The 27,861-nt window shown below is 40.0% G+C and overlaps 1 protein-coding gene across 6 annotated transcripts in view; it reads left to right on the top strand.

Moving 5' to 3' along the window:
* VPS54 (VPS54 subunit of GARP complex) overlaps positions 1-27,861 on the top strand; it is a 132,213-nt gene that overhangs the window by 61,525 nt on the left and 42,827 nt on the right. For 5 of the 6 annotated variants that reach the window (XR_009867804.1, XR_009867805.1, XM_062209526.1 and 2 more), the window contains exons 11-16: positions 1,629-1,725; positions 10,834-11,174; positions 17,245-17,374; positions 17,975-18,156; positions 18,600-18,712; positions 24,023-24,086. Coding sequence is in view for 4 of the 6 variants with exons in the window: in XM_062209526.1 (XP_062065510.1) it covers positions 1,629-1,725; positions 10,834-11,174; positions 17,245-17,374; positions 17,975-18,156; positions 18,600-18,712; positions 24,023-24,086 (927 nt within the window). In the remaining 2 variants the exon portion in view is untranslated. The remainder of the gene's footprint in view (positions 1-1,628; positions 1,726-10,833; positions 11,175-17,244; positions 17,375-17,974; positions 18,157-18,599; positions 18,713-24,022; positions 24,087-27,861) is intronic. The other variant, XM_062209525.1, reaches the window with a different exon arrangement.

The raw sequence follows: 27,861 nt of genomic DNA, 5'->3' as shown, positions 1-27,861 counted from the left end.
TAGTTGAAAGAACTGTAATATTGGGTGAATTGCTAGTAGTTGGAAAAAAAATAAGTTACTGGGATTCTGTTAAAAGCCTTCTGGACATGGAGAGTCAGTAATTTCTCATTTTCTTCTTCCCTAAGGAATTTTCTCAACTTAAGTAGAGAACTTCCTATTTGTCCAGTAAAGAAATATCTTTTTTAAAAAGATTTATTTATTTATTTATTTGTTTATGTGAAAGGCAGAGTTACAGAGAGAAAAAGAGGGAGAGACAGAGAGAGAGACACCGCACATGTGATCTTTTTATCTTCTGGTTTTCTCAAATGGCTGCATTAGGAGCCAGGAGCTCTTGCAGATCTCCCACTTGGGTTCAGGGTCCCAAAGACTTGGGCCATCTTCTGCCACTTTCCTATGTGCATTAGCAGGGAGCTGGATTGAAGTGGTGCAGCTGGGACTCGAACCAGCAACTATATGGCATGCCAGCACTGCAGACTGAAGCTTGACCCACTAGGCCACAGTGCAGCCCCAAGAAGTATCTTTTGAGAATAAACTCTCAGCTGTAGCGGCATTCATTAAGAATTTGCTGTAACGTCATTTTAGTACTACTGAATATTCTATTTTGTATTAATCTGTTTCATCTTGAAAATATTATTGGCTAATACTTACATAGTCCTTGTTTTAAATATTTTTATGAATTCATTTAATATTTTCAACAACCCATATAAGTAGGTTCTGTTTGTTCCCCTTTTATGATGAGGAACTTTGAGGCTTGGAGGAGTTGTCACTTTCCAGAGTCAAATAGCTAGTAATTACTATACCCTTATGCTGCTGGTGATTTTGGTAAATGGCAGTCTGTTGCCCATGTTCTTAGCCACCATACCATATTACCTCTCACATATGGAGAAATACTTTTTATTTTGTAGTTAGGAAATTAGTTATTAAATTTGTTAAGAGAGATGCTACATTTCTCCTCTTCCTTTTTTTTTTTTTTTTTAAATATTTATTTATTTATTTGAAAGTCAGAGTTACACAGAGAGAGGAGAGGCAGAGAGAGAAAGAGGTCTTCCATCCTCTGGTTCACTCCCCAGTTGGCTGCAACGGCTAGAGCTGCACTGATCTGAAGCCAGGAGCTTCTTCCAGGTCTCCCATGTGGGTGCAAGGGGCACAAGGATTTGGGCCATCTTCTACTGCTTTCCCAGGCCACAGCAGAGAGTTGGATTGGAAATGGAGCAGCTGGATCTTGAACCAGCACCCATATGGATGCTGGCACTGCAGACGGCAGCTTTACCCGCTGTGCCACAGTGCTGGCCCTTACGTTTCTCCTTTTTAAAAATTCCAGAATATATTCTCAACTTTAGCCAAAATGGTTTTACTTCTCTGTGGTTTATTCAGTCAGTGATCACAAAGATTGTTCACATGGAATTACTACACAATAAGGTTTAGTTGACTAGATTAGTTGTAAGGATATTTAAATAGGTAGCAGTTGTTTGGTAATTGAGTTTGCCAGTTAGGTATTTAGAGATAACTGCTTTTACTCTTTTACTAGATAGTACTTAAGTTTCCTTTCCCCTTAGTTACAGGTGTTATCATATTAGTCCTAATACAATCTTTTTTTTTGTTGTTTTGTTTTTACTTATTCTTTCTAGGCTTGCAGATCAGATGAGAATGTTGAATTTTCCCCAGTGGTTTGATCTGCTAAAAGATATTTTCTCTAAGTTTACAATTTTCCTCCATAGAGTTAAGGTAAGCTTATATATCAGTTTAAACAGACTATTTCTAAAATTGTGTCAGCTTTCTAGATATATGTATTTATATGTATATGTGTATGTATATAAAATCAGTATACATTTATATACATAAACTAGACTAGAACACTTTTTTATAATATTTTTAAAGAAGCTTGGTTTTAAATAACGATTGAAAGATCATGGAATATTTTAGCAGTTTTTATAAATTGGGATATTTGTTCTACATTAAGAATATTGTAATGTTTATTTCTCATTAAATATTATCCACTTATTTTTTCTCTCTTGATTTTTGTGATGCTTAAGTCCTTCTAGATTATCTAGAGGTAAAATAAGTGCAATATTCAGAATGCATTCCAGGTCACTAATTTTCTGGAAATTTAATGTTGGTGTAAAGAGTTTTTATTGACCTAATAGACTATGATCTTTGTTTTATTTTTGAAGGTTTTTTAATTAATAAATACAAATTTCATATGTATAGCTTTTAGGGATATAGTGTTTCCCCCATTCTTGCCCTCCCACCCCCATTCCCATCCCACCTCCTCCTCCCTCTCCCATTCCATTTTCCATTAAGAGTAGTTTTTAATTGACTTTATATACAAAAGACCAACTCTATACTAAATAGAGATTTCAACTATTTGTACCCACACAGACACACAAAGTATAAAGTACAGTTTGAAGACAAGTTTTACTGTTAATTCTTACAGTAGACCTCATTAAGGACAGAGGTCCAACATGGGGAGCAAGTGCACAGTGACTCCTGTTGTTGATTTAACAACTGACACTTACTTATGATGTCAGTGATGACCCAAGGCTCTTGACATGAGCTGCCAAGAAGGCTATGAAAGCCTTTTGATTTCACAGACTCCGTCGATTTTTAGACAGGGCCATATGCAAATGGAAATTCTCTTCTCCCTTCAGAGAAAAGTACATCCTTCTTTGATGGCCCCTTCTTTCCGCTGGGGTCTCAGAGAGATCTTTCTTGCAGAACCGTTTTTGCCACTATGTCTTGGCTTTCCATGCCTGAAATGCTCTCATGGTATTTTCAGTCAGAACCGAATGCCTTAGGGGCTGATTCTGAGGTCAGAGTGCTGGTTAGGGCATTTGTCAATCTTTGAGTCTGCTGTGTGGACTGCTTCCCATGTTGGAACTTTCTCTCCTTTGTAATTCTATGTATTGTTATTACCAGACACTTGGTCTTATTTATGTGATCCCTTTGATTTATGGTCCTATCAAATGAATAATTCCATACTTACTATGATCACTTTATCACATAAGATGGGATTAGTGCCATCCAGCTAAATGGGTTTTGGAGTCCATGGCAAGTTTTTAGCTTCACCCTTAGGGGTAAGTCTGGGAATGTGTGCCTATCTATACAGCTCCTCCCTTTATCATTCCCACTTGTAAAGGTATTTTTAAAATCATTGTTCATATTGGCCGATGCCACTGCTCACTTGGCTAATCCTCTGCCTGCGGCGCCAGCACCCCGGGTTCTAGTCCCGGTCGGGGCGCTGGATTCTGTCCTAGTTGCTTCTCTTCCAGTCCAGCTCTCTGCTGTGGCCCAGGAGGGTGGTAGGGGGGTGGCTCAGGTCCTGTCCTTGGGCCCTGCACCCACATGGGAGACCAGGAGGAAGCACCTGACTCCTGGCTTCGGTTTGGCGCAGTGCGCTGGCCGCAACACACTGGCAGTGGTGGTCACTTGGGGGGTGAACCAATGGAAAGGAAGACCTTTCTCTCTCTCTCTCTCTCTCTCTCTCTCTCTCTCTCGCACTAACTCTGCCTGTCAGGAAAAAAAAAAAATCATTGTTCACAATCAGATTATCCTTTGAATGTTTCTCATTGCAGGTTTTTATTTTAGTATTTAGTATTTTTGTCTTGTATCTAATCAAGGATTGTGTATTTTTTAAAATTTAATTTATGATATACAGACTTCATGCATTTCATATATAGAAATTTAGGAATCAAAATTTGGGATTTTTCCCACCCTACCCTCCCTCTTGCCCTCACTCCCACCCTTCTTCCTTCTCTTTCTCCTGTTCCCACTCTTAATTTTTGCAAAGATCTATTTCTTTTTCCTTTACACTTATAAGATTAACCCCACAGTAAGTATAAAGAGTTTAACAAATAGTATGAGGAACAACAACAAAAAAATAAAGTAAAACTGTTCTGCAACAGTATAGACGAGGGCTGTAAACAATCCTTGAGGCTCAAAATGTCAATTTCACTTCTATACATTACATTTTAGGAACTCTATTAATTACCAAAGATGAGGAAAACATATGGTGTTTGTCTTTTTAGGACTGGCTAACTTCACTAAGTATAATGGTTTCCAGTTGCATCCATTTTGTTGCAAATGACAGGATTTCATTTTTTTTTTTTTTTACCACTGAGTCGAATTCCATAGTGTATATATGCCATAATTTTTTTATCCATTCACCAGTTGATGGACATCTGGGTTGATTCCATATCTTAGCTCTTCTGAATTGAGCTGCAATGAACATGTGGGTACAGATAACTATTTCATTTGCTGATTTAATTTCCCTTGGGTAAATTCCCAGGAGTAGATTGTTGGGCCATATGATAGATTTATTTTCAGCTTTCTGAGGTATCTCCATACTGTCTTCCACAATGGCTGCACCATTATGCATTCTCACCTACAGTGGATTAGGGTACCTTTTTCCTCACATCCTCACCATCATTTATTGTTTGTTGATTTTGGTGAAGTGAAACCTCATTGTGGTTTGATTTGTATTTCCCTGATGGCTAGTGATCCTGAGCTTTTTTTTTTTTTTTTTTTTTTTTTTGACAGGCAGAGTGGATAGTGAGAGAGAGAGAGACAGAGAGAAAGGTCTTCCTTTTTGCCGTTGGTTCACCCTCCAATGGCCGCTGCGGCCGGCGCATCTCGCTGATCCGAAGCCAGGAGCCAGGTGCTTCTCCTGGTCTCCCATGCGGGTGCAGGGCCCAAGGACTTGGGCCATCCTCCACTGCCTTCCCGAGCCATAGCAGAGAGCTGGCCTGGAAGAGGGGCAACCGGGATAGAATCCGGCGCCCCGACCAGGACTAGAACCTGGTGTGCCGGTGCCGCAAGGTGGAGGATTAGCCTATTAAGCCACGGCGCCGGCCCCTGAGCATTTTTGATATGTTTTTTGGCTATTTGGGTTTCCTGTTTTGAAAAATGCCTTTTCAAGTCCTTTACCTACTTTTTAACTGGATTTTTTGTTTTGTTGGTGATGAGTTTGAGCTCTTTATAGATTCTGGATATTAATCCTTTATCAGTTTCTTAGTTTGCAAATATTTTCTCCCTTTCTGTTGGTTGCTGATTCACTTTGCTGAGTCTTTCTTTTGCAGTGCAGAAGCGTCTAAGCTTGATATAATCCCATTTGTCAATTTTGGCTTTGATTGCCTGTGCTTCTGGGGTCTTTTCCAAGAGGTCTTTGCCTACGCCAATGTCTTATTCCTTCCCCAGTGTTCTGTAGTAATTTGATGGTAGGGTTATGCATTACATTTAATTATTTTCACAAACATATATACATATACCTATACATACACAAATATATACATTTAATTATTTTCTCTGTTTAACTATACCCCTTAATTTTAGGCCACATAGTATAAGGAAAAGAACACAAGCCATACAATATTGTTCAAAAGAAGAGATGTAATAGACTCTAATATTTGTTTGAATCATCAGCATGTGATAGCTGTGTTTTAATAAGGAGACAGTCGTTTGGAATTACCAAATGTAACAGTAAAAAAGACTATGAAATTTGTTCTTTGAATTATCTAGTTTCAGTGGTGTATGTACTAGTTAATATTCTCAGCATCTCCTGAGTACATGTTAAATAGTATGGGGGAGCTTCAGTACTTCTCTGTGATCTAGCTTTTCCTTATTAATATGGGATCAGTGCTAAAAGTCATTGCAAAGTCACCTGTGTCAGCTCTCCAATCAGGATCAAAAAAGTTTTATAGAGTATGATTCACTATGCTTAATTTAGATAACTTCTAAAATGTTGATCCCACCCCGAACAGTGAACGTATTTGTAAAAACTAGACCGTATTTTCATTTTTTCTTACATTTGGACTGTGACCTCATCAACAAATATCTATTACTGCATATTTAGATAAATAGAACTCCAACAATGCATAATATAAAACTGGCCAACCTTTGTCAATAATTGTTAAAGTTGCTATTTGACTTTTAGGCTCTGTATTCATTAAACTTGGTATTATTATTATTTGATATGCAGTATGGGAACATTGATTTATCGTAGTTCTAAGTTCTCACTTTCACATCTGGACTACTTAAATTAGTACTTAAGTAAAACATTTTTGAAGATGACATATAATCTTCAAATACCTTTTTTTAATATTTATTTATTTGAAAGAGTTACACAGAGAGGTCTTCTATCCTCTGGGTACCTCAAATGGCTGCAACAGCTGGGACAGGGCCTATCCAAAGCCAGGAGTCAGGAGCTTCTTCGAGATCTCCCACATGGGTGCAGGGGCCCAACCATCTGGGCCATCTTCTGTTGCTTTACAGGCACATTAGCAAGAAGCTGGATTGGGGCTGGGTCTCAAATTTTGTGATTTTTTTTAAAGATTTCATTTATTTATTTATTTTTTTGAAAGGTAGAGTTACAGAGAGAAACAGAGGCAGAGAGAGAGAGAGGTCTTCCATCTTCTGGTTTGCTCCCCAGATGGCCCCAATGGCCAGAGCTGCACTGATCCAAAGCCAGGAGCCAGGAGCCTTCTCTGAGTCTCCCATGTGGGTGCAGGGGTCCAAGAACTTGGGGCATCTTCTACTGCTTTCCCAGGCATGGCAGGGAGGTGGATAGGAAGTGAAGCAGCAGGGATCTCAAACCAGCGCCCACATGGGAAACCAGCATTGCAGGTGGTGGCTTTAACTGCACCGCAACAGCGTCGGCCCCCAAAAAGTTTATGATTCTATAAGAGTATGATTTCACTGAAAAATAATGTTAATTATAAGCTGTTTATTTTTTATCTTTTTAAAAAAGATTTATTTTATTTATTTGAAAGAGTTACAGAGAGAGGTAGAGACAGAGAGAGAGGTTTTCTGTCCTCTGGTTCACTCCCCAGATGGCTGCAATGTCTGGAGCCGTGCCGATCCGAAGCCAGGATCCAGGAGCTTCAAGCTTCCTCCAGGCCTCCCACATGGGTGCAGGGGCCCAAGGACTTGGGCCATCTTTCACTGCTATCCCAGGCTACAGCAGAGAGCTGGATCGGAAGAGGAGCAGCCGGGACTAGAATCAGCGCTCATATGGGATGCCAGCACTTCAGGCCAGGGCGTTAACCCACTGCACCACAGCGCCGGCCCCTAAGCTGTTTATTTTTAATGCAGAATTTTAAAATAAAAATTGCTAAGAACTCAGATATCTAACAATATTAAATTAAGCCTGTTATAGTCTTTACCATGAAATACCTTGCAGTCAAGGATTTGTAAGAAGGAAATGCATAGATCATATTAAATGAAAAGGCAAGCTATGAGACCTATGATCTCAGCCGTATTAAACTTTTTTTCAATATATTCATCTTCATAAAACCTAAACAGCATGTGTTTTTGGTGATTGTTTTTAAGTGGCTGAAGTACAGGTTACATTCTTTTTTCCCTACATATTCTTAAAAGAGAGATATTTTATGATCAAAATGTGATTTCTAAAAAGATTTTTTATTTACTTGAGAGCCTGAGGGATGGAGAGAGAGATATATAGAGAGCCACCATCTGCTGATTCACTCGCCAAATGCCCACCGTGGCCAGAGCTGGGCCATGCTGAATCGAAGCTGAGAACTTTGAGTTTCCCATGTGTGTGGCAGGAGCCTGGTCACTTGAGCCATCACCTGCTGCCTCCCAAGGTGTGCAATGCAGGAAGCTGGGAATCAGAGTGAAGCTGGGACTTGAACCCAGACACTCCAATATGGGTGGAGGAATCCCAAATGATGTCTTAGCTGCTGTGCCAAATACCTGCCCCTGTTTTGCTTTTTAATATGTTTATCACATTACAAAGATAAACTATGATATTTACATTTCTTGTTTAATTTATCAGGGTTAATAATATTTTTTAAAAAGATTTATTTATTTATTTGAAAGGCAGAGTTACAGAGAGTCAGAGGCAGAGAGAGAGAAAGAGAGAGAGGTCTTCCATCCGCTGTTTTATTTCCTAGATGGCTGCAATGGCCGAAGCTGCACCGATCCAAAGGCAGGAGCCAGGAGCTTCCTCTGGGTCTCCCACGTGGGTACAGGGTCCCAACCACTGGGCCATCTTGTACTGCTTTCCCAGGCCATAGTAGAGAGCTGAATTGGAAGTGGAGCAGCTGGGACTCAAACCAGCTACCATATGAGATGCTGGTGCTACAGGCGGTGGCTCTACCTGCTACGCCACAGTGCTGTCCCCAAGGGTTAATACGTTCTTTTCTTTCTTCTTCTTCTTTTTTTTCTTTTAAGATTTATTCATTTATTTGAAAGAGTTACATAGAGAAGAACAGGCACAGGGCAGGGGGTGGTTCTTCCATCCACTGGTTCACTCGCAGGTCTCCTATGCGGGTGCAGGGTCCCAATGACTTGGGCCATCTGCTACTGCTTTCGCAGGCCATAGCAGAGAGCTGGATGGGAAGTGGAGCAGCTAGGTCTTGAACCGGTGCCCATATGGGATGCTAGCACTGCATGCCGCAGCGCTCGTCCCTATCCTTTAATCATGTATTTACTTCTCAAAAATGAACAAAAGGTATTCCATATCATTTTAGTATTAAATTAAATTACACTTTTTAAAAGAAATTAAAATTTCAGACAGAACATCTGTCCGTACATTTTTTTTATTCTCATCTCTGAACTGATCACGAAGTCTGGAGTACACTGAGTGAGCTAATCAGAACTGACACCTGAAGTTATAAGGTGGGCTCAATTTCACCCAAATTCCATGGTTGCTGTAGCCATGGGGGAGGTGCAGAATAGATATTGGGGAATAAAGACCATGTCCCTCATCATAGTCTTTTCATTAAAAAGAGATTTAAAAAAGGGACTGGCCTTCTGGTGTAGCATAATAAGATGCTGCCTCTGGCACCGGTATCCCTTTTGAGTGCCAGTTGGAGTTCTGGCTTTCCCACTTCTGATCCAGCTTCCTGCTTACATGCCTGGGAAGGCAGTGTAAGATGACCCAAGTACTTAGGCTCTTGCCACCTGCATGGGAGTCCCAGATGGAGTTCCAGGCTCTTGCCTTTGACCTGGCCCAGCCTTGGCTTTTGTAGCTATTTTTCTATTTCTCTCTCTCTCTCTCTTTTTTTTTTAAAGACTCATTTATTTTATTTGAAAGGCAGAGTTGGGGGAGGGTCTTCTTTCCACTTGTTCGCTCCCCTAATGGCTGCAACGGCTACTGGAACTAGGCTTATCCGAAGCCAGGAGCTTCTTCTGGGTCCCCCATGCGGGTGCAGGGGTCCAAGGACTTGGGCCATCTTCTACTGCTTTCCCAGGCCATAGCATAGAGCTGGATTGGAAGTGGAGCATCTCGGACTCCCATATGGGATGCTGACACTGCAGGCGGTGGCTTTATTGGTTACACCACAGTGCTGGCACCATCTCTGTCTTTTCCTCTCTGTAACTCTTTCTAATAAATAAAAAATAACTTTAAAAAGAGCAGTTAAATAAACAAGTCAGCAAGGCAGAGGAAAGACAAAACATAGTAAGCATATCAAAGATGGGATTAAAAGCAACAATGGTGGAATATAGCAGCAAACTTGTGACAGTTCAGAAGTTGGTGATTGATTTAAAAAAAAAAAAATGTATCCGCGGGTACTTTGGAACTAAAGCTCCTGAAAACTTTGTCTCCTGTATATTGTGTGGGCTGTTGTATCACTTAGAATACCTTTAATTCAAAATAACAGGAAATACGACTCAGAGTATCTCAAATAGGTAAGATGTTTTACTACCTCATACAATTGAAAAATATATAGAGATAGGTCAGCCTGTAGGTTCTTTATAGAAGAGATGGTGATGTCATCAGGCCTTCCTTAGCTTTTTTTCCCCTGTAGTTCTTTCCTTCTACCTTCTGTATATGATCTTTAGTCTCAAGTTCAGAACGTGGTGGTTCTATGGGCTGGCTGGACCAGTTTAGACCCTATTCTGACTTTGAAGACTTGAAGTTGGAGTCGTACATCCCTCGAATCATGTCGGTTACAAAAAAGAAATGAAGGATTTTGAGACAGGGAGCAATAAATTATGAGAAAGCAGCCATTAATGTTAAAGTAGATGAATAAAAAAATAAAGTAGATGAATAGTCCCTTATTAGTATTCTGTAAAGACATTAATTTACATAAATTTACTCCTTATTTGTTTAGCTCTTAGTATTTTATTAAGCACTTCCTATTTGCCAAGCACTGCTCCAGGCACTAGGATTGCAGTATTTCATGGAGCTAACATTCTAGTAGAAGGAGACCTGCAATGAACCAATAAAGAGAATTGTAGATAATGCTAAATATTATTTCTTTAAAAACTGAGTAGTGTGAAATAGTTACTGGAAGGAGAGTAAGGGAAAGACTTTGAGGGAATGAGCATTTGTCCAGAATCTGAGTGATGAGAAGGAAAATGTACAAAGATCAAGGTGAAGAGCATTCTGGGCAGAGGAAACAGCCGGGTCACTAAGGTAGGAACAGTCTTGGAATATTAGTTTAATAGAATCACAATGTCTGGGAGTAGGAGAAAAGATAGAGAAGGTATGAAACAGGCAGGAGCTATACATGGTAAGAAATATGAATTATTTTCCTTTAAGCAACCATATTAATGTTATTCTTTCACAGACAAGTTATGTTCAAACTTTTAATGAGGTTTGAGAAATATGTAATATATTATAGAGAGAGTTCCATTTTTAAAATCAATTAAAGCATGGGTACTCTATTTCTAAACTTTACTGAATCCATTTCTCTTGAGCATTTCTTTTTCACAAAGCGCTTTCACTCTGTAATACAAAATTGGTAGAAATTCTGATTTATATAACCTTGACTCATTTATGATCAAATTTATATGTATAGAGTTCACTTTTGGGAACTTTAGGTACTAGATGTTTGAGATCCTTTAAAAATGTACCCTGTTTTCTTGTAGGCAACGTTAAATATCATTCACAGTGTTGTTCTCTCAGTTCTTGACAAAAACCAAAGGACTAGAGAATTGGAAGAGATTTCACAACAGAAGAATGTTGCAAAAGATAATTCACTGGATACAGAAGTGGCTTATTTAATCCATGAAGGCATGTTTATAAGTGATGCATTCAGTGAGGGTGAATTAACATCTATAGCAGTTGACACTACCTCTCAAAGAAATGCATCTCCAAGTAGTGAGCCATGCAGCAGTGATTCAGTATCTGAACCAGAATGTACTACTGATTCTTCATCCAGCAAAGAGCAGACCTCATCATCTGCTACTCCAGGAGGTGTGGATATTATGTGAGTATAGTGGCTGTTGCCAAGGTGATGAGATTTAACATCATCTTATTGATGGTTTCAATAAGATTGAGTATTCAATTTATTGAAAACAACAGGTAAACTTTAGTCTTAGAATTTTAAAAATACTAATTTTATGAAACATACATCATTTTTAAAAAACTATGTGGGTTTAAGGCTGGCGCCGTGGCTCAACAGGCTAATCCTCCGCCTTGTGGCGCCGGCACACCGGGTTCTAGTCCCGGTCGGGGCACCGGTCCTGTCCCGGTTGCCCCTCTTCCAGGCCAGCTCTCTGCTGTGGCCAGGGAGTGCAGTGGAGGATGGCCCAAGTGCTTGGGCCCTGCACCCCATGGGAGACCAGGAGAAGCACCTGGCTCCTGCCATCGGAACAGCGCGGTGCGCCTGCCGCAGCGCGCTACCGCGGCGGCCATTGGAGGGTGAACCAACGGCAAAAAAAGGAAGACCTTCCTCTCTGTCTCTCTCTCACTGTCCACTCTGCCTGTCAAAAAAAAAAAAAAAAAAAAAAACAAACAAACAAAAAAAAAAAAACCAAAAAACTGTGTGGGGAGGATAAAAGTGAACATTGAAGGTAATTGAGAATTGTGAAGTTTTATAGCTGGGAGGAGCTTTAAAGACCATTCAATTAAATGCCTTCATTTCAGTGATGTAACTGATATCCAGGGTGCTTAGATGATTTACTTAACAGCAATAGTGGCAAAACTTGTCCTGCAGTCAGGTCAGTTATTACTTTGGATATTTTTCTCTGATGTCATTATTATGTTTCATGTGTAGTAAAGGTCTGTTTTATTTACATTTGGTTTTTCAGGAACACAAGTTTCCAAGTGGATCACATTGTCTTAAAATACTTTGTTATTTTGAAATGATTTCAAATTTACAGATAAGTTTCCAGAATAGTACAGTAAACTCATATGTTCTTCATCTAGATTGCCTAGTTGTTATGTTTACCCCATTTCCTTCCCTCTCTCCCTCTCTTTGTCGAGTTAATGGTTTTTTCTAAGTCATTTTACATTAGGTTACAGACATGATTCTCTATTATTCCCAGATACTTCAGTATTTTCTAAACACAAGAGCACTCTCCTATATACCCATATACTTGGTATACCATTAAATACAAGAAAACGTTGTTAAATCATTACCATCTAATTCACAGACCTAATTAATAGGTAACCAGTTGTCCCAGTCATCTGTGGTATGTAAAAATTTTTTTGGTCCAAGAACATAGTTTGGATTTAGTGACTGTTAAGAATAACAAGTACTCGATACTTTTATACATCTTTACATCAGTCAGCTTATGGTCCAGAAGTTTATAAAGGTGACAGCTACCTTCCCTTACTATCAAGCTAAGCCTCTGGGGGGTGGAGGGGAGCCAGCATTGTGGCACAGCAGGTAAAGCTACTACCTGTGTCACTGGTTCCTAGTCTCGGCTGCTCCACTTCCAGTTCAGCTCCCTGCTAATGTGCCTGGAAAAGCAACTGAAGATGGCCCAGGTGCCTATGCCACAGCATTCACATGGGAGACCTCGAAGAAGCTCCTGGCTTTGGCCTGGCTCAACCCCCAGACATTGCGGCCATTTGAAAGGCAGAGTTACAGAGCAAGGAGAAACAGATAGATCTTTAATCTGCTGGTTCACTCCCCAAATGAACAGACCTGCCAGGGCTGTGCCATGCTGAAGCCAGCTACTTCATCCAGGTCTCCCTTGTGAGTGTTAGGGGCCCCAGTACTTGTGTACTGCTAATCTTCAAAATGCTACATAAGAGAAACACAATTCTATATGGTTTTAGCTATAAGTTTGTACATCTCTTTTTGTAGCCATTTTGGACCGTACCCTAACCAGTCAATGTAAAAACACTAGCTTGGGGGCTGGCACTGTGGCATAGTGGATAAAGTTGCCACCTGCGATGCTGGCATCCCATATGGGCGCCGGTTCAAGACCCAGCTACTCCACTTCCAATCCAGCTCTCTGCTATGGCCTGGAAAAGCAGTAGAAGATGGCCCAAATCCTTGGGCCCCTGCACCCATGTGGCAGACCTGGAAGAAGTCCTGGCTCCTGGCTTCGGATAGGCACAGCTCCAGCCATTGCAGCCCACTGGGGGCTTCCATCAGATGGAAGATCGATCTCTCTCTCTCTCTCTCTCTCTCTCTCTGTGTAACTGTGACTTTCAAGTAAAATAAATATTTAGAAAACAAACAACAAAAAACACTAGCTTGAACACAGAAAAAAATAAACCTTTTTAGCATTTAGTTCAGAGGCTTAGCTTGATAGTAAGGGAAGGTATACTTGACTTAATGTTGTAGCTGTCACCTTTATAAACTTCTGGACCATAAGCTGACTGATGTAAAGATGTATAAAAGTATCGAGTACTTGTTATTCTTAACAGTCACTAAATCCAAACTATGTTCTTGGACCAAAAAGATTTTTACATACCACAGATGACTGGGACAACTGGTTATCTAGCTCAAAGGAGTAATGAGTTGAGTGCATTTATATTTGTGAACCTAACTTGTTATAACAAGACCTCTGACTTTTCTTGTAGCAAGTTTTTGTAGTATATAATTTTATCATGGATAACAGAACATGGAAAATTATATCTGATATCTAACTTTATAAGTGATAATTTTCTCTGTATTCATACTTTGTCAAAATAATCTATAATTTTTAAATTTATGGTATAGTAATATGGATACCAAATAGCAAATACTTTTCCAGGCAGTAAATGATACAGAAAACTAATGGAAAAGATTAGAAAAAGTTGTGGAGTTTTAAATTAAAGCATTTTAAAGAATGTTTAGGACCATCATAATCCAAAAATTTTTTAGGGGTTAGTGTTGTGGCATAGTGGACTAAGCTGCTGCTTGCTACGCCAGTATGCCATTTGGGTGCCCATTCTTGGCCCAGCTACTCTACTTCCAATGCAGCTTTCTGCTAATGTGCCTTGTAAAGCAGCAGAAGGTGGCCCAAATGCTTGGGTCTCTGACATCCATGTAGGTGACCTGGAAGAAGCTCCTGACTCCAGGTTTTGGCCTGGCCCAGTCTTGGCCATTGTGGCCATTTGAGGAGTAGACCAACAAATGGAAGATCTTTCTGTGTGTCCCTCCCTGTCTCTCTAACTCTGCCTTTAAATAAAAAAATAAATTTTCATAAAAATATTTTAAACAAATTTTTAAAATTTTAATTAAATTTTCAACCTTTAATTCTGGTAAAAAACGTAAACATATAAAACCTGCTATCTTAAAGGTTTCAGGCCGGCGTCGTGGCTCAACAGGCTAATCCTCCGCCTTGCGGCGCTGGCACACCCGGTTCTAGTCCCGGTCGGGTCGGGGCACCGGATCCTGTCCTGGTTGCCCCTCTTCCAGGCCAGTTCTCTGCTATGGCCCAGGAGTGCAGTGGAGGATAGACCAAGTGCTTGGGCCCTGCACCCCATGAGAGACCAGGAGAAACACCTGGCTCCTTGCCTTGGGTTCAGCGCAGTGCGCCGGCTGCAGCATTGGAGGGTGAACCAACGGCAAAAAGGAAGACCTTTCTCTCTGTCTCTCTCTCTCTCACTGTCCACTCTGCCTGTCAAAAAAATTTAAAAAAAAAAAAAGGTTTCTAAGTGTACAGTTTATTCCAGTTAAATATATTCACATTGTATATGCAACCTCCAAAACTTTTTCATCTTGCCAAACTGAAATAGTATACCCATTGAACAACAGTTCACCATTCCCATCTCCCCTCAGCCATTGGTATCCACTGTTCTGCTTTTTGGTTGATGAATTTGACTTATATGGTTACTTCATATAAATAGAATCATACAATACTTGTCTTTTTACAACATTTCACTTAGCATAATTCCTCATGGTTTATGCATGTTATAGTGTGTTGCAATTTCCTTCCTTTTTAAGGTTGAATTATATATATGTATATATATAATATTTTGATTACACATTCTTCTAGCAGTAGATATTTGGGTGGCTTCTGCCTGTTGATTATTTTAAATAGTGCTGCTATGAACTTGGAATTACAAATAAACCTTCAAGATCTGACTATCATCTGTTTTAGATACACACCCAGAAGTGGAATTGCTGGATTGTATTTGTTCTTTTGTTTTGTTTTCATTGACAGGAAAATTAGAGAGTCAGTAAAACTTAATAACAAAAGCAGAATTATAACTGATAAATGATTTTAAAAATATCTTCAACTTTTTGGATTAAGTCACCTTTTTAAAGACTTGTTTTTATTTGCTACTTTCCATTTATAGTTTTGTGAATTATTAGCACATTGCTAACAGTTCCAAATTCCTTAATGTGTTACATGGGGATGGTGTTTTTTTGTTTTGTTTGTTTTACAGATTTATTTTATTTACTTGAAAGCAAAATGACATCTGCTAGTTCACTCCACAAATGGCTGCAATGGCCAGGGCAGGGTCAGGCTGAAGCCAGGAGCTTTATCCAGGTCTCCCACATGGGTGGCAGGGGCCCAAGTACTTGGACCGTTTTCCACTGCTTTCCCAGGTGCATTAATTAGCAGGGAGCTAGATTGGAAACAGAGCGTCCAGGACTTGAACTGGGACAAAGCAGGCAGTGGTTTAACACCACTGAACCACAATACCACCCCAACATGGGGAAAAATTTTACAAATCTTTCTAAAAGTAAAACTTTACTTAAGTGGTAAATTCAAACTTTGAAATTTAAACAGATATTTTTGTGGGAGTTAGTATTAAAGTACCACTGAATTGTTTACATAAAAATAAATGTTGAAGCACTAGAAACTTAGATGATAAAGCGATAGACTAATTCTGGGTTCTAGTCTTTGCTCTTAGTCTTTTTTTTGTGAGCTTTAATAGGTTACTTAGATACAGTATCCTTATCTGTAAGTAGATATTTACCTCTTCCAAAGTGTGGAATTGCATGAGAGAATGTTTCTTATAGTACTTTAGGATTATTAATTCCTTCATTATTTTAAAACATCAGTAAATAAATTTATTGATAGAGTTAGTGATTCACTGCAAAGTAATACACATCAGAACCTCTTTATAATGTCTGAGAATTTCTGTAATTCAACTTGTGGGGGGTGGAAATAATGACGAGTTGCTTAATGTGGCTTATGGTAGCATTACGCTGAACTGTTGGCATGGAATTAGTGGTCTTTATATGCTTTGGGAGAAAAATAAAGAGGTGAACTCTTACGTTTTCGCTCAAAATTGAAAGAGCTTGATGGTTATGTCCATGAGAGCAGCAACCTATTATATTCCCTCCAGTACAGCACTTAAATGCTTTGTAAATGTTAGTTCAGTTGAGCCGAGTATTAACCATCTATCATCGTTATAAAAGAACCTATTTGTCATGAAATACCATCCCCTCCTTTACCTTTCACTGTGTTATCTATGCATTACCCCTCCCTTGCCGTGGGTAACATCTTGTACTTAAACTAGTACTTTAAATGAAAAACTTTTTTTTATAATTTCTGCAGATTTTCCAGAGTCTGAACTAAGTATTAAAAAAATGCTACAGCAGAGAGAGAAAATTATTCTTATGTAAGATTAGAGTAAGGCTGGCGCCGCGGCGCAATAGGATAATCCTCGGATTGCGGCGCTAGCATACTGGGTTCTAGTCCCAGTCGGGGCGCTGGATTCTATTCCGGTTGCCCCTCTTCCAGCCCAGCTCTCTGCTATGGCCCAGGAGTGCAGTGGGGGATGGCCCAAGTGCTTGGGCCCTGCACCCACATGGGAGACCAGGAGAAGCACCTGGCTCCTGGCTTCTGATCAGCATGATGTGCCGGCTGCGGCAGCCATTGGAGGGTGAATCAACAGCAAAAAGGAAGACCTTTCTCTCTGTCTCTCTCTCACTGTCCACTCTGCCTGTCCAAAATAAATAAATAAATAAATAAAAGATTAGAGTAAAATCTATTCATATTAATGAACATGTTTAGGTGATGCTTCACCATTAAAAGCTATAAAGTATTTGGAACATCACAGAATTTTTCCTCAAATGTGAATTTTATATTTTTTGTTTATTTTTATGGAGAATACTCTTTACAACTTTCTCAGACTAAATCTCATTTTATCACTTCCAGGGTCAGTGAAGACATGAAATTAACTGATTTAGAGCTAGGAAAGTTGGCAAATAATATCCAGGAGTTATTGTATAATGCTTCAGATATATGCCATGATCGAGCTGTCAAGTTTCTCACATCAAGAGCAAAGGTAGTTTTTTCCGTAAGCCTTTAGATATTTTGTATTTCATGCATCAAGTGATTATTTTGATTTAGAAGAGTATCTTTGCTGTTCCTCTTCGTTCCCAACAGTGCATATTATGTTTTATTACTTAATAAAATTATTGTTATTACTTGTATGCTCTATAAGGGAGATGTTGAGATATAAAAATAATCTCAATAAAAGAAATAAGAGCAATTTTGAATATAATACTTTAATTATTAATTTGGAGTTAATATGCTCTTTTTAATACACACACACACACACACATATATATATATATATATATATAAAATGGCCAAATTATTAATAAAACTAAACTCCAGTGTTGTGAAAATTTTAGTTTGACCTGAATTCATTTGTGCTACTGTGTTATTTATAAAAGGATCAGAATCAAATTTATACACCTTAAGCTTTTCCTTTTCAATTTCTGTGTCTGAAGTACTGAGAAATTTCATTTAAAATAATGTTTTTATTTTATATATTATGAAAGCAATAAAATTAATGCTGTCATTTTTAAACTAAGCTTAATTTCTCATCTTTTTTTGATGTTGTGTTATGTCATGATTTTGTGTTTTCTTTACAACTTAGGATGGTTTTCTTGAGAAACTAAATTCCACGGAATTCATAACACTTTCTAGATTAATGGAAGCATTTATTTTAGACACTGAACAGATTTGTGGACGAAAAAGCATGTCATTACTTGGAGCACTTCAGAGCCAAGCTAATAAATTTGTGAATAGGTTTCATGAAGAGAGGAAAACCAAGCTAAGGTATTATTACCATGTCCATTTTGTTCTTCATTTTTTTTTTCTTTATGAAATACAATGATGTCTGAAAGGGAAAATTTGATTGATAGGCCAGCCCAAGTCCATGACAAATTTTTTTTTTTAATAAAAAGAAAATTATGGGATTAAAAATCAGATTTCTTAGCTTTTTACAATGGGGTTAGAATATTTACTGCTGTTAAAGTACGTAGGAGGACTACCCTCAGTAACTTCTTTCCCACTTATGTTTGAACATTATTTTTGCTTAGTCTAAGATATAAGTGGAGATATTTTCTGAAAATATTGGTCCTGTGTATGAATGATTCTTACTTACTATGGTGTTCAGTACTTCTCCAACGTTATGTATTCACTCACATCCTCTTCCTTTTGACCAAAGAAGATGGTGTTGAAATATATTAAATTTTACCTTTCTTTTTATTTTTGAATAGCCTCCTCTTAGACAATGAGCGGTGGAAGCAAGCTGATGTTCCTGCAGAATTTCAGGATCTTGTTGATTGTATATCAGATGGAAAAATTGCTTTACCTGAAAAAAAATCAGGAGGTATGTGTACTCTTTATACACATTCTTCCAACTATTTTTAAAATTATTTTTATTTATTTGAAAAGCAGAGAGAGAAAGTCAGAGACAGACAAGACAAAGAGATTTTCCATTATATGGTTTATTCCCCAAATCCTCACAACAGCCAGGTCTGGACCAGCATAAGCTAAGAGCAGGGAGCTCAGTCTGGGTCACCTGTGTGGGTGGCAAGGACCCAAATAATTGAGCCATCACCTGCTTCCTTCCAGGGTGCATATTAGCAGAAAACTGGAATGGAAGCAGACCTGGGGTTTGAACCCAGGCACTCAAATTTGGGATGCAGATGTCCCAGGCAGTTTCTTAACTACTGCATCAGACACATAGCTCACTAGTTTGTTTATTTTTGTATGTATGCTTAATATTTCTTTAATTGACAAAGCCTATTGAAAAGCTTAGAAGTAATATTTCCGGTTTAGTTAGTGAATAGTTAACAGGAAAGTTATCTATAATAATTTCAAATATTTATTGAAAAGCAGACATTTGGCATTGCTGTTAAGCTGCTGCTTGGAATGCCCACATCCCATATCACAGTGCCTGGGTTTGAGTCTCCATTTCAGCTTCCTTCTACTCTAAGATACAGCAGGTGACGGCTCAAGTTCTTGGGTCCTTGTTACCCACGTGGGAGACCCAATTGAACTCTATGCTCCTGGCATCAGCCTGGGTCAGCTCCTGCTGTTCTGGGCATTTGTGGAGTAAACCAATGGGTGGGAGATCTCTCTGGCTCTGTTTGTCTCTCTGCCTGTCTGTTTCTCTGTGTTTCTCTTTGCCTTTCAAATAAATAAATTTAGTAAGTAAATATATATTTTAAAAATATCAAATATTTATTGAGTATTAACCATATGTCAGACACTGGACTGTACACTTTCATGCATTACTCCAATTTGTCCTCACTGAAACATATTGTTAGGTTTAGTAGTGTTGAAGCATGAGGCTTAGAGGGGTTAGGAAACTGTACCAATGGTGAGCTGGTGAAAACCAGAGTTATGTAATTTCATATTCTTAACTACTGTATCAGATTGTTTTAAGTTTTTAAAAGATGTTTAATTTCATCTTCTTGAAAGAGAGACAGAGATCTTTTACCCACTAATTCATTCCCCAAATGAATGAATGGCCAGGGTGGGTCAGGCCAAAGTTGGGATTCCAGAACTTAATCTGAGCCTCTCCTATGGGTGGCAAAGGCTCAATCATTTGAATCATTATCTGTTGCCTCCAAGGATTAGCATTAGTAGGAAGCTAGTTTAGAAGTGGAGGTGCAGGACTTTAACTGGCACTGTGATAGGAAATGTATTCATCCCAAGTACCACAATGCTTGCCCTTGTACCTTACTCTTTAGTGACATATATTTATTCATTCAGAAAACACTGATTTCTACTTTGTGTCATATATTGAAACAGAGAAAACAGTTGATTCTTTCTTTGAAGATTTATTTATTTGAAAGTCAGAAATACAGAGAAGAGGCAGAGAGAGAGAGATATCTTCCATCCACTGGTTCACTCCCTAAATGGCCGCAGTGGCTGAAGCTAGGCCGATGTGAAGCCAGGAGCTTCTTCCAGGTCTCCCACATGGATGCAGGCATCCAAAGACTTGGATCTTTGGCTGCTTTCCCAGGCACATTAGCAGGGAGCTGAATTAGAAGTGGAGTAGCCAGGAACTCTAACCAGAGCCCATATGGGATGCTGGTGCTGCAGGCAGTGGCTTTCCCCACTACACCAAAGTAGTGAACTAGTGTGGTTATATGATAGAAAAAAACCACAAAATGTAAAGAACTGTGGAGAAAGAGAACTACGAAGAGGACACAGAAAGAAGGGCCAGAAAGGAAGGAGGAAATCCAGATCATAGAAATAATAAATTAGAATTTCAATGAGAGAATTGTTGTTAGTGTCAAATATCAGTTGGGTTTTCTGTGACAGGGATACAATGGCTGTGAGATATCTTGTGTACCTGTTAGTCATCATTTGATACTGGTTTTTTTTTTTTTTTTTTTTTTTTGGTAAAGATTTATTTATTTGAAAGACAGAGTCACAGAGAGGCAGAGAGAGAGAGGTGTCTTCCATCTGCTGGTTCACTCCCCATATGGCTACAACAGCTGGAGCTGTGCCAATTCAAAGCCAGGAGCCAGGAGATTCTTCTGAGTCTCCCACGCAGGTTCAGGGGCCCAAGGACCTGGGCCATCCTCCACTGTTTTCCCAGGCCTTAGCAGAGAGCTGAATCGGAAGGGTAGCAGCCGGGACTTGAACTGGTGCTCATATGGGATGCAGGCAATGCAGGTGGTGGCTTTACCCTCTGTGCCACAGCACCGGCGCCTTTGATACTGATTTAAAATGCATTCTATAATATTAAAGTTGACATTATGAAGTTCTAGAATATTTTTAATGGAGGAAGCAATTCTATTATTTTAAATTTTATGCATTTTGTTAAAAGTTTAATATTTCTACATAGAAACTTTTTTTTTTTTTTTACAGGCAGAGTGGACAGTGAGAGAGAGAGAGAGAGAGAGAAAGGTCTTCCTTTTTTTTTTTTTTTTTTTTGGCCGTTGTTTCACCCTCCAATGGCCGCCGCGGTAGGCGCGCTGCGGCCGGTGCACCGCGCTGATCCGATGGCAGGAGCCAGGTGCTTCTCCTGGTCTCCCATGGGGTGCAGGGCCCAAGCACTTGGGCCATCCTCCACTGCACTCCCTGGCCACAGCAGAGAGCTGGCCTGGAAGAGGGGCAACCGGGACAGAATCCGGTTCCCCAACCGGGACTAGAACCTGGTATGCCGGCGCCGCAAGGTGGAGGATTAGCCTAGTGAGCCACGGCGCCGGCCCATAGAAACATTTTTAAATTATATAGTTCACACTTGCACAAAATACAAGAACACTTCATGAGAAAGACTGAACAAAAAGACAAACAGGCCGGCGCCATGGCTCACTAGGCTGATCCTCCGCCTGGCTGGCACCCCAGATTCTAGTCCAAGTTGGGACGCCGGATTCTGTCTGGGTTGTTCCTCTTCCAGTCCAGCTCTCTGCTGTGGCCTGAGAAGGCAGTGGAGGATGGCCCAAGTGATTGGGCCCTGCACCCACATGGGAGACCAGGAGGAAGCACCTGGCTCCTGGCTTCAGATCGGCGTGGCTCACCAGCCGCAACACAGCGGCCGTAGTGGCCATTTTGGGGGTGAACCAACAGAAGGAAGACCTTTCTCTCTGTCTCTGTCTCTCTCTCTCTCACTGTCTAACTCTGCCTCTAAGAAAAAAAAAAAAAAGGCAAACAGTAGGGTGTATAGGTGTTTGGTATAGTGGTTAAGATGCCACCTGGGACGCTTGCAACCCTTATCATACTGCCTGAGTTCAAGTCACAGCTCCACTCCCAATTTTAGCTTCCTGCTAATGTTCACCCTAGGAGGTACCAGGTGATCATTCAAATGATTGGGCCCCTGCCACTTACATGAGAGACCTGGATTGAGTTCCTGGATCTCAGTTTCAGGCCTGGCCCAGTTTCAGCAGTTGTGAACATTTGGGGAGTGAACTAGCCAGATGAGAGCTCTCTGTGTTACTCTTGGTCTTTCTCTCTTTCCTTCCCTCCATTTCTCCCTCTCAAATAGATAAATAATTTTTTAAAAAAGATAGTAACCCAGGGCTGTTGCAGTGTCATAGTAGTTAGGCTTCCATCTGTGATGCTGATATCCCATATGGGTGCCAGTTGAGTCCTGGCTACTCCATTTCCTCCAGCTCCCTGGTAATGGCCTGGGAAAGAAATGGAAGATGGGCCAAGTGGTTGGGCCCTTGCACCCACTTTGGGGAACCCGGAAAAACATCTGGCTTTGGCCTAGCCCAGCACCTCATTGTGGTCATTTGGGGAGTGAGTCATTGGATGGAAGATCCCTCTCTCCCTGTCTCTTTCTCTCTGTAAATCTACCTTTCAAGTAAATAAATAAATAAATCTAATTTTTTAAATTCATTTTTATTTAACTTGAAAGACAGAGACAGAGATCTTCTGTCTGCTGGTTCTCTCCCCAGATGCTTGAAGCATCTGAGGCTGAGCCAGCTGAAACCAGAAGCTGGAAACTCAATCTGGGTCTCCCATGTGTGTGGCAAGGACCCAGATCATTGGGCCATCACAGGATACACTTAGTGGCAATCTGGAACCTAGCTTGGAGCTAGGACTTGAATCCAGACATTCTGATGTGGGCAGCCCAAGTTGCATCTTAATTGCTGTGCAACAAGTCTGTCTCTAGCAGACTGAATTTTTAAGGACCTTTGTCTTACCTGATAAAGTAACATACTGCTTCTCTGCAATATTGAGACTTGGTTAAGAAGCAATCTTTGCCCTGAAAATATTTATAGTGTGATACACATAGTGAAATGTGATTAGAAGTTTTTTCACACTGTACAAAAGTGTCAAAGAACAGAGGAAATAGACATTTTGTGTCTTAGAGTTCAAAACAATTTGAAGTTTAGGGAAGTACATTTACAGTAATCTAATTAATGCGGCTGATCTAGAACAATCATCCAGTCTACTGTTGTTTCACCCCAAAATGCTGGGTTTTGTTTTATAATGATAGGAAATATATGCTGAAAATAAGTACTCGTTTCTCTGTTTCAAACTAATAATAGCTTGTGCCAAGCATAGAGGAAAGGCAGTTTATCATTTTATCTACCATTGACAGCAACTCGAAAGACAGATACCGTTTTTTTTTAAAGATTTATTTTTATTTATTTGAAAGATGGAGCTATAGAGAGAGTTCTTCCATCCGCTGGTTCACTCCCCAGATGGCCGCAATGGTCAGAGCTGCGTTGATCAGGAGCCAGGAGCTTCTTTCGGGTGTCACACGCGGGTGCAGGGGTCCAAGCACTTGGGCCATCTTCCATTGCTTTTCCAGGCCACAGCAGAGAGCTGGAATGGAAGAGGAGCAGCCGGGACTAGAACCGGCACCCATATGGGATGCTGGTGCTTCAGGCCAGGGATTTAATCTGCTGTGCCATAGCACCGGCCCCAACAGATATTGTTAACTGCATTTAATTTTGGATACAAATATTGAGACTCAAAGAGATTAGGTAATTGATCCATGGCCATGCATCCAGTAACTGGCAGTACTGGGATTCATATCCAAATCTGTCTGATTTTGTATTCTATATACTTTATTTACTTTGTGCCGAATTACTTCCCAAGAAATAGATATTTGTTTTCAGAAATGAGATAGTTGCAGGTCCTATATAGTAACTGTATTTTTCAGCCTTTTCTCCAGCATTCTATTTGATTTTTCTATCCTTGTCTCTCTTGTTTATTTACTTTTAAGCTACAGAAGAAAGAAAACCAGCTGAAGTTCTGATTGTTGAGGGACAACAGTATGCTGTTGTTGGGTGAGTGATACATTTTTCTTTATTACTTGAATCAGGAGTTTAAAACTTAATATTTAGTTCTTCCTTGGAGTGAATTGGGAATTTTGGATTAATAATTTTAAAACTTATAAAATATATAAAGGAAATTTTAAGAATTTCTTTTTATTTTCTACATTGTGTGCTTTATTTCTTCAGAACTATACTGGCTTTACAAAAGGGGCCTGATCCTTCTTATAATATGAAATCTAGACAGTCCAATGGTAGTTAGTGGCTCCATGATGTTGTTATTATCCCATGCATTTTTTCCCCCTTTTAATTTACAACTTTCTTAGTGTGTAGTACAGCATAGTAATTTAAGTGGAAACATGGACAATTAGTTATAGTAGGAATAATTGTGAAAGTTAAACAGGTGGTGCATGTAAAGCCTTTAGCACATTTTCAGCACCTAAGAAGTTGATAGTTGTATTCATCATCATCATCATCATTTGAGTCATGGGTCTTTTACTCTTTCTTGTTAAATCTCAAATTCAAGTTAACTAAGAAACAAATTTCAGCACTGCTTGTCTAGTACTACATGCCTTTTATTAAGTTAATAAATAAAATAAAATATTGCTGTACTTTTTAAAAATATCTTCAGGGGCTGGCGCCGCGGCTCACTTGGCTAATCCTCCGCCTGCGGTGCCGGCACCCCAGGTTCTAGTCCCACTTGGGGTGCCGGATTCTGTCCCGGTTGCTCCTCTTCCAGTCCAGCTCTCTGCTGTGGCCCGGGAAGGCAGTGGAGGATGGCCCAAGTGCTTGGGCCCTGCACCCACATGGGAGACCAGGAGGAAGCACCTGGCTCCTGGCTTCGGATTGGCACAGCGTGCCAGCCGTAGCGGCCATTTGAGGGGTGAACCAACGGAAGGAAGACCTTTCTCTCTCTCTCTTTCTCTCTCTCAATGTCAAACTCTGCCTGGGGGGGGGGGGGGCGGAATCTTCAGGGCAGGCAGTGTGGTACAGTGGTTTAGGCTGCATCCAATATCAGAGTTCTTGGAATCAAGTCCTGTCTCTATATCCCATCCAGTTTCCTACTGACATGCACCCTGGGAGGCAGCTGATGATGGCTCAAGTACTCAGATCCCTGCCACCCATGTGGGAAACCTAGATGGAGTCCTTGACTCCTGACTTTGGCCTGGCCCAGCCCTGGCTGCTGTGGGCATTTGGGGGAGTGAACCAGCAGATCTTTTTCTTGCCTCCCACCTCCTTCTCCTCCCCCTTTCCCTTTCCCTTTCCCTCTTCCTGTCACTCTGCCTTCCATTGAATAAGTTTATTTATTTAATAAACTTTTAAAAAACTTCATGTTCTTTAGCATTAGTTTTAAGTACTTCTGTATATATGATATTGTTTGCTCTTTATTCCTTTTTTAAACAATTTTATTTGGGAAGTAAAGAGAGTATAGAGGAAGGAAGAGGAAACTTCCATCCACTGGTTCACTCCTTAATTGCCTGGACCAGGCTAAAGTTAGGAGTTGGAAACTCAATCCAGGTCTCCCACATAGATAGTAAAGATCTAACCTCTTGAACTGAAATTCACAGCAGAGTTAGAACTCAGACCTCAAACCCAGGCCCTCTGCTATGAGATACAAGTTTTAAAAATAGCAACTTAACCAATAGGTCTAACACTCACTCATTTGATCTTTCCAACCATTTTGTGAAATAGGAATGCCATAGGTTATTGGTTCCTTTCTACACTTATTAGAATTAAAGCTAGAAACTTAAGTAGTTGAAATAAACTAACTCAAATGGAGTCAGAATTAGAATTTAGATCTAATTCTCAATTATCTAGATGAACATTCTTTTTCACTGTTCTTCTAACTGTTGAAATCTTTTCTGAAATAGCCACCATCCACCCCCAGGAAGAATGTAACTTTATGTCCATCTTATCATGGTACTTAGTTGATATAATGGAATTATTTACCTATGTATGTATTTCCCTAGTTAGACTCTTGAGTTTCTCAAAGGTGGGGATTATGTCCTACTGTTTCTTTTCTTGGTACCATAAAAAACATTCAGAAAGTATGGAAGTGAAGCTTTTTCTCCATCTGTATTCAGGTGTTTGAGAAACACACATTCTGAACTAAAGCTTCCACTGCTTTGTCCTCTGAGGATCTTCCATTTTTCTGGTTAGGGCTTTTTCAGCCTCCCTGTAATCTCATCCTTTCATTCTAATTTACCCCCTAATTGCCTGTTACCTATGCATGATGGTAATTGTCTTATCTGGCTATTGGCCTTTCTGGCATTTTGGACAAAGAGAATACTGTTAAAAACCAAACTCTTTGGCTAAAGGGAACTACTATATCTTATGAGAAGATTATAGAAGAATCCAAGAGTAGGCACAGAGAGTACTATATAGTCTGATAATTAAGCTTTTATAAAGACTAGATGGTATTTTTCTTGAATCACTAATTCCTGATACCTTTCAGGCTTTTCTAAACCATTGTTTCACACAGATGTCTCATTTCTGAGCATCTCAGTATACTTAGATATCCTATCATAAATAACTGTTTCCTTCATAAATTCAACTTATTTAACCTGCCAGCAAAGTCTTTTCAACTTGTGACATGTCATGAAATTAAGTTGACAACTTTATCATCTTTGGAAGACGTTTAGTAACCTACCCCTAAGCTTCTTAGGTGGTATGACGCCCTTAGAAGAAGCTACTATAGCTTCTCTTCATATAACTAAGAAAGTTTGCACTAGGTTCTCTTCATGAATTTAGTTACAGCTGAGGACCTACTATGCCAGTAATTTTTGTCAGTGTTTCTGAATGGAATACTTGCTTATTGAAGAGGCTTTCTTAAGAAAGCCATACAGAGAGTGCCATGCTTACAGCACAGAATTTAAGGCCTACCCATTTAGTGTTGTTTAAGTGCTGATACCACAGTTATTCAGCTCTCAGAGTAAGTGTCTTGTTAAATCTTGCACTGTAGGCACTTCTCATGGCTTATATTAGTCCAGAACCTGCTGTACTTGCAGGTGAAACACATAATTTAACAGTTACTAATAATACTGTATCATAGAGATACTTTAAACTGGTAAGTCCTTTTATTTTTTAAACATTTTATTAAAATATACATACCAAGAAATGCACATGTAACTGTACAGATAAATGAGTTTTTGGTTTTCTAATCACACTCATAACTAACACTCAGATTAAGAAAAAAACATTACAGGCCGGCGCCGCGGCTCACTAGGCTAATCCTCCGCCTTGCGGCACCGGCACACCGGGTTCTAGTCCTGGTCGGGGAACCGGATTCTGTCCCGGTTGCCCCTCTTCCAGGCCAGCTCTCTGCTGTGGCCAGGGAGTGCAGTGGAGGATGGCCCAAGTCTGCTGGGTCTTAGTCCACCCGTACAAGGATGGACTGGGTCCGAGGAAAGGTGAGTGCGCAGCTCGTCCGTTCCCCAGCCTCCCGATCCCGGAGACAATCAGACGCAGCGGGGAGCCAAGTCTAGCAAGGACTCATTTACTTCCTGAGAAACAGAACCTTTTATAGCACAAAACTGCAGAGTCATTGGGGCAGGGCTAAGGACCAGCCAACCACTTAAAAATTCACCTTACGGGGGGCTTTCTATAGGACTAGCCATATGTCTATACACTTGTTACTAGTTTTGTTACCTCCCCTGATGTTGCGCAACCAATCAGTTTTAGTGGTAAACAACTTTGGATTCCGCCCACCTTACTTCCCCTGGGGTCCATCATGTAACTAATTTCCCCACATATTCCCCCTTTTTTGTTTTAGCACGCGGTCCCTGTCTTA

The sequence above is a fragment of the Lepus europaeus genome, chromosome 13, assembly GCF_033115175.1.
Source record: "Lepus europaeus isolate LE1 chromosome 13, mLepTim1.pri, whole genome shotgun sequence".
NCBI classification, from domain to species: Eukaryota; Metazoa; Chordata; class Mammalia; order Lagomorpha; family Leporidae; genus Lepus; species Lepus europaeus.
Note: the sequence above shows the minus strand (reverse complement) of the source record. Positions and strands in the feature narration are given on the sequence as shown.